The sequence below is a fragment of the Dipodomys merriami genome, unplaced genomic scaffold (assembly GCF_024711535.1).
Source record: "Dipodomys merriami isolate MVZ:Mamm:240054 unplaced genomic scaffold, mDipMer1.0.p SCAF_62, whole genome shotgun sequence".
Lineage (NCBI taxonomy): Eukaryota > Metazoa > Chordata > Mammalia > Rodentia > Heteromyidae > Dipodomys > Dipodomys merriami.
This window is the reverse complement of record NW_027206202.1, coordinates 1,641,065-1,653,990: the sequence shown is the minus strand read 5'-3', so window position 1 is coordinate 1,653,990 and position 12,926 is coordinate 1,641,065. Positions and strand designations below refer to the sequence as shown.

The window sequence follows — 12,926 nt, the reverse complement described above, 5'->3', positions numbered from 1 at the left end:
TTTCTGCCACAGAGCCAGTTGGCACGGTCGCAAAAAAGACTATGGAGAACCAGAGAGCCACAGTCAGGGGAGCTGAGCTTGACTTTGCCCCATCTGTCTCTGATTTTCCAATCAGAGTGAATGCAGTCACGCCTTCTGGGCTCAAGTGGGTAAAGTGGGTTCCAGCTACAGCCTCGGAAGAGAAGATCATTCTGAATGTTTTGTTATTTTTATTTATTTGTCGGTCGTGGGGCCTGAACTCTGGGCCTGGGTGCTGTCCCTCAGCTCTTCAGCTCAAGGCGAGCACTCTACCACCAAGCCACCTTCCCGGGCCCTGAGTGTTTTATTTTTGAGTCAGAAAAATCCACGTCTCTGAACATATTTAATAGAAAACACACACACACACACACCACACACACACACTTTCCTTCTTCAGGAGTTTGGAGCTTGAGCCACGCCTCCAACCCCACTCAACTTGCTCTGGTTAGAAGGATCCAGGCCCCATCAGGTACAGAATCTGCACCTGGAGCAGTAACAGTCAATATTTCCGTTGCCGGGGGAAGAGGCTACTCCCTGAGGATCGGAGTGGGGGACTGGTGGAGTTGGGGTCCTCTGAATCCAAGCTGAAAAGGTCCCTCCCAGTCCGAAGGATCTGCTCCTCCAGCTTTTTGTGTCGCTTCATGTCTGAGAGGACCTTGTCCAGACGAGCCTCTCGTTTCTGGCTTCTGGCTGACATTCCTGGAGAGGAGGAAGACAGGAAATGCAGACAGGACCCTGGCACTGTGCTCTAGCCTTTTATAGCTTAAAGGAGCATAAAGTTGGGAAACTGTTTAACCTATAGGTTTTGGTTGTGTGTGTGTGTCCTGGGGCTTGCACTCAGAGCCTGGGCACTGTCCCTGATCATCTTTTGCTCAAGGCTAGCACTCTAGCACTTAAGCCACAGCACCACTTTTTCTGCTTATGTGGTACTGAGGAATCGAACCCAGAGCCTCATGCATGCAAGGCAAGCACTCTACCACTGAGCCACCTTCCCAGCCCTGTGAAGGCAGATAGCATTAACTTAAGCCAGAAAGATGGTGCCACTGTGTGCACATTCCTTCTGGTTGCCAGGAGTTCGGTGACAGCTCAGGCACCTAGAAAGATGTCTTGAAGAGAACGCCTTCTGGAGTAACTGCATGGAGAGGAACATTCCCTCCCCCAGCTCCTCCCTTTTGTACCTGGGGTGCGTCTTCGGTCAATCAAGGAGTCCTTTGGTGTCACCGGCTCATCATCGAAGTCAAATTCAGTAGGCATGTGAGGTCTGAAACGGAAGGACAGAAGGAAGGGTGAGGAGTGGTAGCCCAGGCACATACACACATTTCTCCCCGGCCTGTGGACTCTTTCCTGCTACGTTCCCTTCTTCCTTCCCTTTACTTCCTGCACTTCTGGGTCCTACTCTTTTTCTCTATTTCCCCCTAGCAGCAGAGGAATAGCGCCCACCCCCCTTATCCCCCCTTACCCCCCCCCCAGATACAAAGCAGTGACCCTCACTTTTGCTCCTCCTCCTCTTTGGCCTCAGGCTCTTCGTCCGATCTCTCCTCTTCACTCTGGGCCTCGGGTGTAGGTGGCCGGCGCGGCAGGATGGCCGCTTGAAGCTCCAGGGTGCCGTGGGCAGCCAGCAGCTCGTAGAGCCGCTGGATCTCCGAGGGCGGCGGCATCCACGCCTGCCCATCCGCGGGCCGCTCCAGCTCCTCGTCGCTGCAGGGCACGCACCAGTCCTCGGCCTCCCCGTCCGCGTGCTCTCCCCCCGCGGTGCTGCCGGCTTCTTGGGTCTCCTCCACCCGGGACCCCTCGAGATCAGCCTCCTCTTGGCTTCCTTCCCCCTCTTCCTCGGCCTTACTGGCCGAGACCGAGGGGTCTCCGGTATCCTCCACGGCCAGAGCCTGGAGGCCCGAAGTCACTTCCCCTTCTTCGGAAAGAGGCGCCGCGGTGGTGGCCGCCAGGTCTCCATGACTCCGGGAGAGGGACATTGATGGGCCCGGGAGGGACGGGGCCCAGCAATGGGAGGGGTCCCCCCCCCGCCACGCAGGCCTCAACGGCTGTCCCCCAGGCGGGGGCGCTCGGACCCCGCCCCGCGGACGGGGATCCGAGGACCCGCGCCGAGAGAGAGGCGTGCCTCGCCCCTCGTCCCCACCCCGCCCGCCCTCCAAACCCGGACCCAACTCGCCCGCTCCCCACCGCCCGCAATTCTGGTCAACTCAGCCGCCGTACACACCTGGCGCTAAGACCCGCCTCCCAGGCTGCGCAGGGTCACAGTACGCAGGCGCAGAGAAAGAGCGCGAGAGGGCTCCGCGCTAGTCAAAGCTACTTGGAAGAGGAAAGCAAAGGGAGGTTTGCACATGCGCGGAGACACCCTCGAGGGTGGGGGCACCACAGGCTTCGGGGCCCACAGTAAAGATGGCCACCGCGGCGGCGCATGCGTATACCGCCCAACCAAGTTCTACGGGGAGGCGGTGCCCGGGCCCGGAGGGGGGGGGGGGAAACCAAGTGAGACTGGAGGCGAGTCTCATGCAGTCTCTGTTTATTGGTGTTTCAGACTCATGCAGCATCCAGCATACAAAAAGGGAGAATCAGTTTGATATATCTTTTTTTTAAAAGGAATTTTAGTTTGTCCCGACTGTTTTTTTCTTTTTCTTTTTTTCTTTTTTTTTTAGAAAACAAAAAGCCCGCCAACTCCGACCGTGTCCTAGCTGGCTCCCAGCCTCCCCCTCCTCCTCCCCCTCCTCCTCCCTCTCCCCCTCCTCCTCCCCCTCCCCCTCCTCCTCCCTCTCCCCCTCCTCCTCCTCCTCCCCCTCCTCCTCCCCCTCCTCCTCCCTCTCCCCCTCCTCCTCCCTCTCCTCCTCCTCCTCCCCCTCCTCCGCAGGCTGTTGCGTGCACCCAGCCTCCCTCGCCCTCTTAGAAACTCATTCTAGAACTCCTCTGCCCCTAACTCGCTTCCTGCTGCTGCGGGGAGTTTTGGTCCTTTTTTTTTAACTTTTTTTCTTCCATTACAAAGTATGTGAATGGCCTCAACTCCTAGTTTCTCCAAACAGGAAACAGGTTTAAAAAAAAAATCCAGGTGAGCTGGTTAACTCAGATTAATCCTTCAGCTGCTTGGGGCCCTAGGTGTTCAGAACCTGGATTTCCACCCTTGTACAAGTCTCCAGGCTGGACCTGGCTTGCTACTTCTGGCACCCAGTAGGTACCTGGGTGGATGGGGGGGGAGGGGAGGAGTGTGCCAGCAGAGAACAGTCCAGCCCTAGGCCGGGTTGCCCTCTTCTGACAATGGCCCCTCTCCTTCTCCAGCCTTATCTAAGTACTGGAGTATTTGCAGAATAAATAGTGGCCAGAGGGGTGAGAAAAGGAGACTAAGGGAAGATGAGGAGGCAGAAAGAGGAAGGGGGGGGGCGGGAGATGTGGGAAAGGGGGAGGGGAAGATGTTACAGGAAAGGAATGGGTTAGGTGCCAAGACAATGAAATTTGGGAGGGGGAGGCCAGGGTTGAGGCTCGGAGAATTCAGGAGGCTGGAAGAAGTGCAGAGAGGCTGAAAGAGATTCAGGGAGACAGAGAGCGTGCTGATTTTGGGTGATCAGTGCAGGGAGATTTCCAGAAGTGCAGGGTTGGGAAAGCCAAGAGGCTTGGGGGTGGGGGGGGAGGGAACATCCACAGGCAAAAGTGCAGGGAGGTTGGAAACAGTGCAGGAAGAAGGAAGGCCCACAGTTGGCAGAGGAGCCTGGCAGGATGCAGGAACAGGAAAGAAGCTGTAAACAAGGCTGCTCAGGCTCCCTTGGTCCTTAGGGATGGGGGCCAGGGCCATCAACTGGCCTTCCCCCAAGGGAGGAATGGACCCAGGGCAGCTCCCAACAGGAAGAAAAGTCTTGGGATGCAGGGCAGAGCCCATTCACTTATACACTGTGGGAAAGGAGAGGGAAAGGACAGACAGACAGACAAGGAAGAAGGGGAGACAAGGAGAGACAAAGGAATAAGTGGGAAAGACAGACAGGAGAGAGCAGGGGGCAGGGGTTAGTAAAGCTGCCCTCATCAACCCTTCCACTCCACCCCTACCTGTCCCAGACCTTCACTCACCGCCTAAGTTGATGACGCAGGAGGCAATGATGATGAGGACCCCCCCTACCAGCGCCACGATGCTTAAGAGTTTGGCCACACGGCCCAGACGCTGGGCCCCATCCACGTCCCCCTGCTGCAGGCTGTTCCGGGACTGGGGTTAGGGTGAGGGGTGAGGTATCATGGACCAGGTCAGGAGTAGCCAGCCCCGCAGGGATCAGGTGAGAGTCATCCAGAGAGAGAGAGAGAGAGAGAGAGAGAGAGAGAGAGAGAGAGAGAGAGAGAGAGAGAGAGAGAGAGAGAGAAGGAGGGAGGGAGGGAGGGAGGGAAAAAGAGAGAGCAGCCAGCCCCATGGAATTAAAGGAGAATTGGAGAGGGGTGGGGAGGGGCTCAGGTCAGCAAGGTAGTGTAAATCACAGCTCCACGTCCCTCCCACCCACAGGGATAGCATAGTGGTTGCTCTGGGAGGGTTTGGTCCAGGGAGAGGCAAGCAAATGTAGCTAACAAGGGAAGTAGGATCCATGCAGAGGAAAGGTAAGGCATGGTTATTTCTGGGTCTCTGTCCCAGCACTGGCCAAGGAGCTGGGAGCCACCACCACAAACCTGGGCCCGGGTCCCCTGGGGCTCACCATGACGGCATAAGCGAAGGCCACGATGTTGACAGGCCACATGGGGCAGAAGCAAGACAGGATGGCAAGAATGATGTAGTCCCGAGGTTTCTGGGTGCCTTCGCCCCCTTCCACCCCAGACCCTGCCAACTGTGAGCTGGGGTGGCGGCTCAGGCTCCCTCGGGGAGATCCTGGGTGCCCACTGTGGGCCCTTCCTATTCGGTCCTCCTCAACCAGCTGCTGTAGCACTCGAGGGGGAGCTCCATTGGCTGGGGGGGCTTTGGTGGAGGGTGGTGAGTGAGGCTGGGGGGCTGGACCCTCTTCCCCATCCCCAGCCTGCAGCGGGACCACTGCTCCATTCTCCTGCTTTTCCCCTATACTGTCTGTGTGGACCTCAGGGGTGGGGTCCTCCTGAGGAGGGGGTGCTGGCTGGAGCACTGATTTGGAGGTGGGCTGGGGAGCGGGCTGAGGGTCTGACTGGGGAGCGGGCTCTGAGGTTGGCTCAGCAGATCCCTGGTCTGCTTTGGCAGTAGCCTCTTTGTTTGCCTCTGGTTTGGATGCTGGTTCTTGGCATACTTCTTCAGGGCTGGAGCTGGCCTTTGATTCTCCTCCTGGGTTTAAGCTGAGGTCTGTGGCGGGGGCTGTTTCTGGGGCCCCAGCTGGGGTCTCTGGGGCCTCAGGGGCCAACCCAGTCTTGGAAGACCCTGACTCCACAGGGGCTGCAGTGGTGCCTGAGCTTGGCTGCGGGGCTTCTGGCTGGTCTAGGACCTCTGCGTGGACCTGGAGAGGGCCAGTTCCAGCTTGAGAAGGGCCAGGTCCTTCACCCTGGGTCTTGGGACTCTCCTGCAACCCATTTATCTCAGAGACCTCAGAACTGCTGGCTGCCATCTTGAGATGGGAGAGGGGAGAGGGCCCCTCTGGGGAGGAGGGAACAGCAGAGACAGTAGCAAATCCTGGAAGAGGAGGAGACAGGCTTGGTGTAAGGGAAGAGGGGCTCCCGGCCCCTGCAGGCCCAAGAGGACCAGGCTTGTGTCTCAGAGCCAGTCTGGTGCCGTCTCTAGGGAGCGGAAGAAAAGTTGGGGTTTCCTTTGCCTAGGGGTGGGACATCCCTGGGGGAGATGCACTCGACTGTCTTCTGCGATGAAGAGCCTTGGGAAGATAAACCCTTTTCGGAAGCCTCCCCAGGGGGTGCCTTCTTGGGTTTCCCCCCCAAACACACCCCAAACCCGCAAGATCCACTCTGAGATCCCAGCAGGTGCCCCGACACCCCCAAAACAAGCAGCTGTGCACACACCGGCCGGGCAGGCGGGGCAGGGGCCCGGGCAGGCTCGCTGCACACCCTCTGCACGCTCTGCGCCCCCCGGGGGGCGCGCGGCCCGGCGGGGTTTCTTGCCCCTCCTCGGGGCCCGGCTCAGCCCCCCCCACCTCCCGGGGACTGACTCCCACGGCCACGGTGGGCCGGCATCTCCGCCTCCCGGCGGCGCGGCGCGCCCAGCACCACCCCAGCGCCACCCTCCATCCAGCTCGCCAGCCGCCCGCATTCCCGTGCAACTCCGCGGTCGGTGTGTCTGTCCACTCCTACCCGCAGCCTCCGTCTGTCCCGACCTCACCTCGACGCCGTCTCCAGACAGCTGCCGAGCCCCGCCGCCGCTGCAGCAGCCGCAGCCCGGGAGGGAGCGATCCGGCGAGCGCGCGGAGGGAGGCGGCGGGTCTCCCCTCCTCGCTGCGCGTCTGTTCGTCCCCTCTCCCCGTCCCCTCCCCTACGCTCCACCGCGCGCCGCCCCCGCCCCTCGCACGCCGCCGGCCCCTCCCGGCCGGTCCAAGGGAGCCTCGCGTGCCAGGCCCCGCGTTACCAGGGCAACCGGCCGGGGACCACTCGTGCCCCCTTCCCACGCGCGCCTCCACCGGGGCACCCCTTCCTAAGTCTCGGCCCCTCCCGCCAACGGTCACCAGGGCACCTGGCAGAAGACGGGGTCTTCAGGACGGGACCAGCGAGCCAGGCAGGACCGGTGGAGCCAGCCCCACAGCACCCCGAGGGGTCGGGGACCAGGGCAAGATTTGGGGAGGCTGCAGAGGAGCAGGGCGGGGCCCGGAGGGAGGAGAGCCTGCAACACTGAAGCCCTCCCTACCCCCTGGGAAGCAGCCACAGCAGGGTACTGGAAGACTCGAGAAAGGGTCTGGGCAAAGGAGAGGAGGCATTCCAGAGGGCCGAGCAGACACTGCAGGGCCCGCCTGGAGCCGGGAAGCCCGGGAGCGGAGACCAAGTGCAGGCAGGTCTCGATCCTGCAGCGCCCAGCCCCGTGGCTCAGGATTTGCAAAGCTTTCTGCAGCTCCCTCAACACCCCCTTTCCCGGGTCTTCGGGCTGTCCAGGCATGAGTACTGATGTTAAGTGGACCAACAGGGGTCTTTATTTACTGCCGGTACTGGGTCTCGAACCCAGGGCCTCTACCACCTGAGCCACACCCCCACTTCCGGCTTGTTAGTAGTTAATTGGAAGAAGTTTCTCATGCCTTTTCTGCCCAGGCTGACTTTGAAAGATGATCCTCAGATCTCAGACTCCTGAGCAGGTAGGACTACGGGCATGAGCCACCTACACAACCTGTGTGTGTGTGCACGTGCATATGTGTGTGTGCAAGTGCGTGCGTGCTCATCTTGGGGCTTGAACTCTAGGGCCTGTGCTCAGTCCCTCCCTGAGCTTTTCTGCACAAGGCTACAGTTCTTATCAGTTGAGCCACACAGCTCTACTTCCAGCTTTTTTTTTTTTTTTTGGCAACAACCCGGACCTTCATAAACCACCAGTGGCTATTCTGGGCCTGGCCAGATTGGGTATTCTCAATTTGGGAGTCCTGCCACATGTTCTTCAGAGCCCCAAGAGCCCTGCCCACCCGTAAATCTATACTGTAGCTATTCAGGCAGTCTTTAGGGAAGAGACAGAGCCCCAGAACCACACGGGCCAGTCTGGATACTGGGCTCAGAGAGAAATCACCTGGGGTGTGTGTGTGTGAGAGAGAGAGAGAGAAAAGATAGGGAACTTATGGGCTTGGTGAGGGCAACTCATTGAACCTGGAACCAGAGCCAGTTTTTATTTAAAATTTATTGTAATGGGGTCCGCGCAAAAGGAGGGAGTGGAGGGTGGGGAACATGCAGGGGACACAGGAACACGATGACATGGCCAGGGCCACAGCTTCAGTCATGGGGAAGAGGGATGAAAAGAAAAGACCAGGGCTGGAGCTGGGGTGGAAGAGGGAAGGGGGAGACACTGGCTGCATTCCCCCACCCCCAGGAAGCACCTCTAGTCCCTGGTTTCCCTCCTTTACCCTGGCCCCCTAAGATTCTATCTCCTGCCTCTGGCCTTAGTGGCTCCTTTTGCTCCCCTTGATTTGTCTTTCCCCTGATGGATTCTCAAGTAGAATGATGTTTAGGGCCTAACCTCAACAACCCTACCTTACTGAAGGTACAATCTTTGCCTTGCCTGCTTCTGCCCATTCTCGGATCTCCCCTTATCCCTCTATGGGACAATCTTTTGATTTCCCTCTTTCCTCACTTCCCTCCCCCTGGGGGGGGAAAAACAACAACAAAAAGAAAGCACCAACTCCCCAGGGAGGGGCAGCAGACAGTAGAGGGAGAAGGCTAAAGGGAGGAGAGCAAGGACCATGAGGGAAAAGGCTCACAAATCCCTGGGAGGGAAGGGCAGGGGGCTGCAGAGAGGAGAAGGGGGGAAGGGCAGTGGCTACTCCTGTTCTCTGCCACCCCTGCCCACTGTCCAGGGGATTTCAACACAACCAGGGGGACAGGTGTGTGTAGGGTCAGCTCTTGACAAGGAGAAGAGAGGAGCAGGAGAAACTGTTAAAACCTAGCGAATTCCCCTAAGAACGCGTTTCTTCTTCCTTTCTGGAGGCTCCTTGGTTGGTGTGTAGTAGTGAGGAGAGGGGAGAGACCGTACCAAGGGACTTTCCTTCATGCTCTCCTCTCACCCATCAACACTGAGCTCACCAGGGCTGGGAGGGAAGTGGCTGAGAGCTCACTGGCACCCCCTCTGCCCCAGAGAGAGAGCCCACAGCTGTGGGAGGGGCTGCCACTGCTGCTGCTGCCGCTGCAGCTGCCGCCGCCGCCGCTGCCGCCGCCGCCATGGGACAAACCTCACCAGTACCTGCAGTGAGAAAGGAAAACACCACGGATCACAGCACAACCTGAATGGCAAGAGCCATGCATGCCTCTTACCCCAATACTGTCCCAACTACTTCCCCTGGGACACAGCCGTTGCTCACTTCCTATCTGATCCCCAGAGGCCTGAGCCTGCCTCTTACCAACAGCCCTACAAGGCCCTCCCTGGTCCAGGCTCCCTAACCTGAGTGACAGATGGGTATCCTTGCCTTCCTGAGATCCCCTAATGGGCCCTTTGAACCCCCTTGTCCCACAACCCCGTCCCACCCCCACCCCCAGCCATGCCCCACGCCTTGCCTGGTGGGTGCAGGGGTCCCCCTCAGCAGGTGGGCTGTGGCTGGGGGGCATCTCCCGGGACAGGGGGGGCGGCCCCCCCCAGATGGGTCTGCATGTGGCCGGCCAGCTGGGCAGGGGTCTTGCAGTGCACGCTGCACAGCTTGCACAGGATGCGGTCAGCCCGCGGGGCCTGGAGCCCATGGTCCTTCACCGCGTGGATGCGCAGGTATGCTGCTGTGGTGAAGCCTATGGGGGGGGGCGGATTGGGGTAGGGGGATGGGGGTCAGCCAGGTGGAGACCCCAGAGACGGGGCTGTTCTCCTAGGCTGGGGACGCCCTCTTCAAGATGGCCCTGTCCTCCTCCCACCACATCCTTGCTAGGCTGGGGCCAACTACTCTGCTGGGGCTGGTGAGGACAGGCCCTCCCTAGGCTTGGGACCTGGTTTGAGTGGTGCCCATTTCTCAGGGTTGACGCCTACAGTTTCCTCCACTCCACATGGCTGGGAGAGCTCTCTCGCGATGGCCGGACACTTAACTGATGCCTAGCTACTTGCAGGGTTGACTTCTCAGTAGAGACGGCTGTGTCCCCTCCCTCCAATGCCCCAGTCCGCAGCCCAGTTAGTAAACAAGTACGTTTAAAGCAACTTTTCACCACTGCTGGGGCAGGGTGTGTGTTTGTTAAACACCTGCCAACATGTTCCCCTTGCCCCAGGAGCTGGAGACAAGAACTTGTGGCTGTGCAGCTGAAACCTTGCCTTCCCACCCTGGGGGATTGGCTCTCCCCGAGACTGCTCCTTTCCCAAAGCAGCAGGCACCACTCCCACTGACCCACGCACACCCAGGAAGTTGAGTCTTTTCTGACATGTCTCCTCCAGCCATGGCTTCTTAGAATTGGTGATGTTCAGTTGTCCCCAGTGCTGCTTTGCTTGCTTCCTGAAGGGCTCTAGATGCCACGAGCTCTTGGCTACAGCACCCTTCCCCCACATCCGTGGAAAGGTCACTAGCTCTGTGCCCTCCTCCCTCTGTCCCTGGCCCTCCTGGCATCCCTTAGCATGTACCTTTGTTGCAGAGCTCACAGACATGGTGAGGGCCCTGGCTGTGCACCTTCATGTGGTCCGAAATATAAGCCGAGCTCAGCATCTTGCCACACACATGACATGGCACCTTCTCTTCGTGTCGTACTGTGTGCGCCCGGAGTCGATCCTTCGTAGCAAAAGCTGCCTCACATTTCTGGGGAGGGGGGAGGGGCGTGGGGGGTGTCAAGGAGAGTTAAAGCTTCGGGGAACGGGGAGAAGGGAGCAAGAGGTTAAAAGGATCAGAGCCTTGGGGGTCTTTGATCTGTAGGAAATGAGAGTGAGATGACAAGGTGGTGAAGAAGGAATGAGAAAATGGAGTGAAAAGGCAAAAAGAAGAGAGAGAAAAAGGGGGTCTGAGAGGCTGAACTCAGGCAGCTACAATGAGGATCAAAATCATGAAAACCAGGACAGGAGGAAGCGGGCTTCCTACCTCACATTTGAAGGGCCGCTCTGTCGAGTGCACTTGTCTGACGTGACTGTTGAGGTGATCCGGCCTGTGGATATGTTGGGGTGAGGATTAGGTCTGAGGCTGGGCGGCGGCGGTGAGGGGGAGGGGGGGTGCCCTAAATCTGCCTAGCTTCCTTTAACAGGTCTTTTTCCAAGCCACCAAGCTTTACAGTCCTGCCTGGGCAGGAAATCCCTCCCCCTTGAACCCCTGCTTCTTCCTCCTCTCCCTCCCCCCCCCCCCCCCCGAGGAGAAGACCCACCTCCTTCGCAGAGGCCCACCCCCTGGCTCCCCGGTACCCGGGAGGCTCCCAGCCTCCTCCCTCCCGGCCCAGCTGGCCTCGCTGCAGTGCCCTGGGTGGCTAGCCCTCCCTCCTGCCCTCCCTCCCTCCCGCAGCCTGCGCGGCCGAGGCCCCTGCACACCGGGAGAAGCTCTTGCCACAGTGGGAGCAGTTGTAGGGCTTGTGCACAGCGCCGTCATGTGAGCGCACGTGGTAGCTCATGCGGTCCTTGCGCTTGAAGCGCTGCTGGCACACCGGGCACTGGTAGGGCTTCTCGTCCGAGTGCGACAGCTTGTGCCGGTTCAGGTGGTACACGTCGCGGAAGGCCTTGCCGCACATCTCGCACGCGTGGTTCTTGCGGATGCGCTTGCCCGAGGCCGTGGTGGTCACCACGCCGCCGGCGGCCACGGCGGCCGCGCCGCCGCCCGTGCCGGTCTCGGGCCCGCCGCCGCCGGCGCCGCTCAGCTGGGGTACGCTCAGCAGGCTCAGGGGCACCATGGTGGGCATCTTCATGGCGCCCGTGGGGACGCGGCCGGCCTTGGCGCCCGTGTGGATGGCCTCGTGCCGGCGGAGGTTGTAGCCGTTCTTGAACTCCTTGGCGCACAGGGCGCAGATGTAGGGCCCCTTGCTCTTTGTCTTCTTCTCCAAGGCGGACGCGACGGGGGCCACGGAGACCGTCGAGGTGGGGGCGACGACGGCGGTGGCGGCGGCGGCGATGGTGGCGGCCGCGGCGGCGGCGGCGGGGGGCGCGGCCTCGGCGGCGGGCGCCGACACGGGCGGGGGCGGCGGCGGCGGCGCCGGGGGCTGCTTCAGAGCCGCTGTGTCCACCGTGGAGGCGGCGGCGGCGGCCGGGGGCGCGGTGACCACGGCGGCGGCGGCGGCGGCGGCGGCGGCGGCGGCGGCGGACTCCTGGGCGGCGGCGAGCACCGGGAGCAGGTCCACCTGGAGAGACTCGGCCGCGGGGGCCTGCGGCGTGGGCGGGGGCGCCGGCGCGGCCTGCGGGGACAGCGCGTGTGGGCCCGGGCCTCCGCCCGCCCGCTCGCGGCCCGCCCGCCGCCCGGCGGCCCCACTCACCTGGAATGGACTCTGGGCGCAGCCCTGGGAGGCAAAGAAGCGGGACTGGAGCTCAGCCCCGACCTGCAGGGGGTTCTGGGCGTGACCCTGAGGTGGCGGGAAGGAGTTCATGAGGCCGCCCACCCCCCGGGAGTCCAGGCCCAGCACGGGGAAGGGGGGGGCCAGCAGCGTGCAGGGGAACACGGGGAACATGGCCTCGGCCGTGGCGGGGCCCCGGGGCTCAGCGGGGGCCGGGGGCGCGGGCCGCGCGGGGCCCGGGCTCGGGGCGCCGCCCCCGGCCGGCCGGGCAGGGCCGCGCCGAACGCATGGCCCGCGGGCCGCCCCGCCGCCGCCGCCGCCGCCGCCGCCCGCGCACCCCGGCCGGCGGGAGGGAGGGCGGGCGGGCGGGAGGGAGGAAGGAGGGCGCCTAGCGGGCCGCGGAGCGCGGCGGCGGCAGCGACGCCCCCCGGGTGGGGGCGGGAGGCCCCGCGGGGCTGGGGGCGGGGGCCCGGGTCGGCGGCGGCGGCGGCGGCGGCGGCGGCGGCGGCGGTTGGAGCCCGGCGGGGCGGGGTGGGGGGAGCGAGGGAGCAGCCTCGGCCCCCGCCGCGCGCGCTCCCAGCCGGCGCCTCGGGGAGGGCGGGGGAGGGCGCGAGGGAGGGAGGGGGACAGCTGCGCGCGCACCGGGCGCGCGGAGGGGGGGGTGGGACGAGAGGGAGGGCGGGCGGGCAGGAGGGGGTGTGGGCAGGGGGTGGGGGCGGGGGAGGGGGTTGTTACCTGGAAGATGAAGCTGCTCCAGTTGCTGGGATCCATGGCGGAGGGAGGAGGGAGGCGGCTCGCGCTCACCCCGGGGCGGGAGGAGGAGGAGGCGGCGGCGGCGGTGGGGGAGGGGAGCCCGGGAGGAGGCGCGCGGGGCGGGCGGGCGGGAGGGGGGAGAAGGGTGGGGGGAGCGGAGCACACTGCGC

The 12,926-nt window shown here is 62.2% G+C and overlaps 3 protein-coding genes and 1 long non-coding RNA gene across 10 annotated transcripts; 1 reads left to right on the top strand and 3 right to left on the bottom strand.

The window, feature by feature from the left end:
* Positions 1-342: 342 nt before the first annotated feature.
* On the bottom strand, positions 343-2,137 carry LOC138814984 (PAXIP1-associated glutamate-rich protein 1A). The gene is made up of 3 exons (XM_070004154.1): positions 1,510-2,137; positions 1,197-1,279; positions 343-717 (listed from the first exon to the last, which is right to left on the bottom strand). Exons 1-3 carry the CDS (start codon positions 1,986-1,988, stop codon positions 518-520), a joined length of 762 nt encoding a protein of 253 aa, XP_069860255.1. The 5' UTR covers positions 1,989-2,137; the 3' UTR covers positions 343-517.
* A 38-nt stretch (positions 2,138-2,175) lies between these two features.
* Positions 2,176-6,407, bottom strand: LOC138814982 (proline-rich transmembrane protein 2-like). 2 transcript variants are annotated; one of them, XM_070004152.1, is made up of 4 exons: positions 6,253-6,407; positions 4,692-5,623; positions 4,084-4,216; positions 2,176-2,322 (listed from the first exon to the last, which is right to left on the bottom strand). In XM_070004152.1, the coding sequence occupies exons 2-4, from the start codon at positions 5,556-5,558 to the stop codon at positions 2,240-2,242; spliced, it is 1,083 nt and encodes a 360-aa protein (XP_069860253.1). In that variant the 5' UTR covers positions 5,559-5,623; positions 6,253-6,407; the 3' UTR covers positions 2,176-2,239. The 2 variants fall into 2 exon arrangements, with proteins under 2 accessions (XP_069860253.1, XP_069860254.1); XM_070004153.1 differs by lacking the exon at positions 2,176-2,322 and adding an exon at positions 2,853-3,909.
* A 120-nt stretch (positions 6,408-6,527) lies between these two features.
* LOC138814985 (uncharacterized) lies at positions 6,528-10,171 on the top strand. Of its 2 annotated transcripts, XR_011368145.1 has the most exons (5): positions 6,528-6,670; positions 7,195-7,238; positions 8,717-9,337; positions 9,577-9,739; positions 9,823-10,171. It is a non-coding gene; the product is annotated as an uncharacterized lncRNA (long non-coding RNA). The 2 variants fall into 2 exon arrangements; XR_011368146.1 differs by lacking the exon at positions 9,577-9,739.
* On the bottom strand, positions 7,747-12,838 carry LOC138814981 (myc-associated zinc finger protein). 5 transcript variants are annotated; one of them, XM_070004150.1, is made up of 6 exons: positions 12,739-12,837; positions 11,986-12,072; positions 11,054-11,907; positions 10,617-10,680; positions 10,169-10,340; positions 7,747-8,821 (listed from the first exon to the last, which is right to left on the bottom strand). In XM_070004150.1, the coding sequence occupies exons 1-6, from the start codon at positions 12,772-12,774 to the stop codon at positions 8,661-8,663; spliced, it is 1,374 nt and encodes a 457-aa protein (XP_069860251.1). In that variant the 5' UTR covers positions 12,775-12,837; the 3' UTR covers positions 7,747-8,660. The 5 variants fall into 5 exon arrangements, with proteins under 5 accessions (XP_069860251.1, XP_069860249.1, XP_069860250.1 ...); XM_070004149.1 differs by lacking the exon at positions 7,747-8,821 and adding an exon at positions 9,155-9,357 and having other exon boundaries at positions 12,739-12,838; XM_070004148.1 differs by lacking the exon at positions 12,739-12,837 and having other exon boundaries at positions 11,986-12,273.
* Positions 12,839-12,926: the final 88 nt, after the last annotated feature.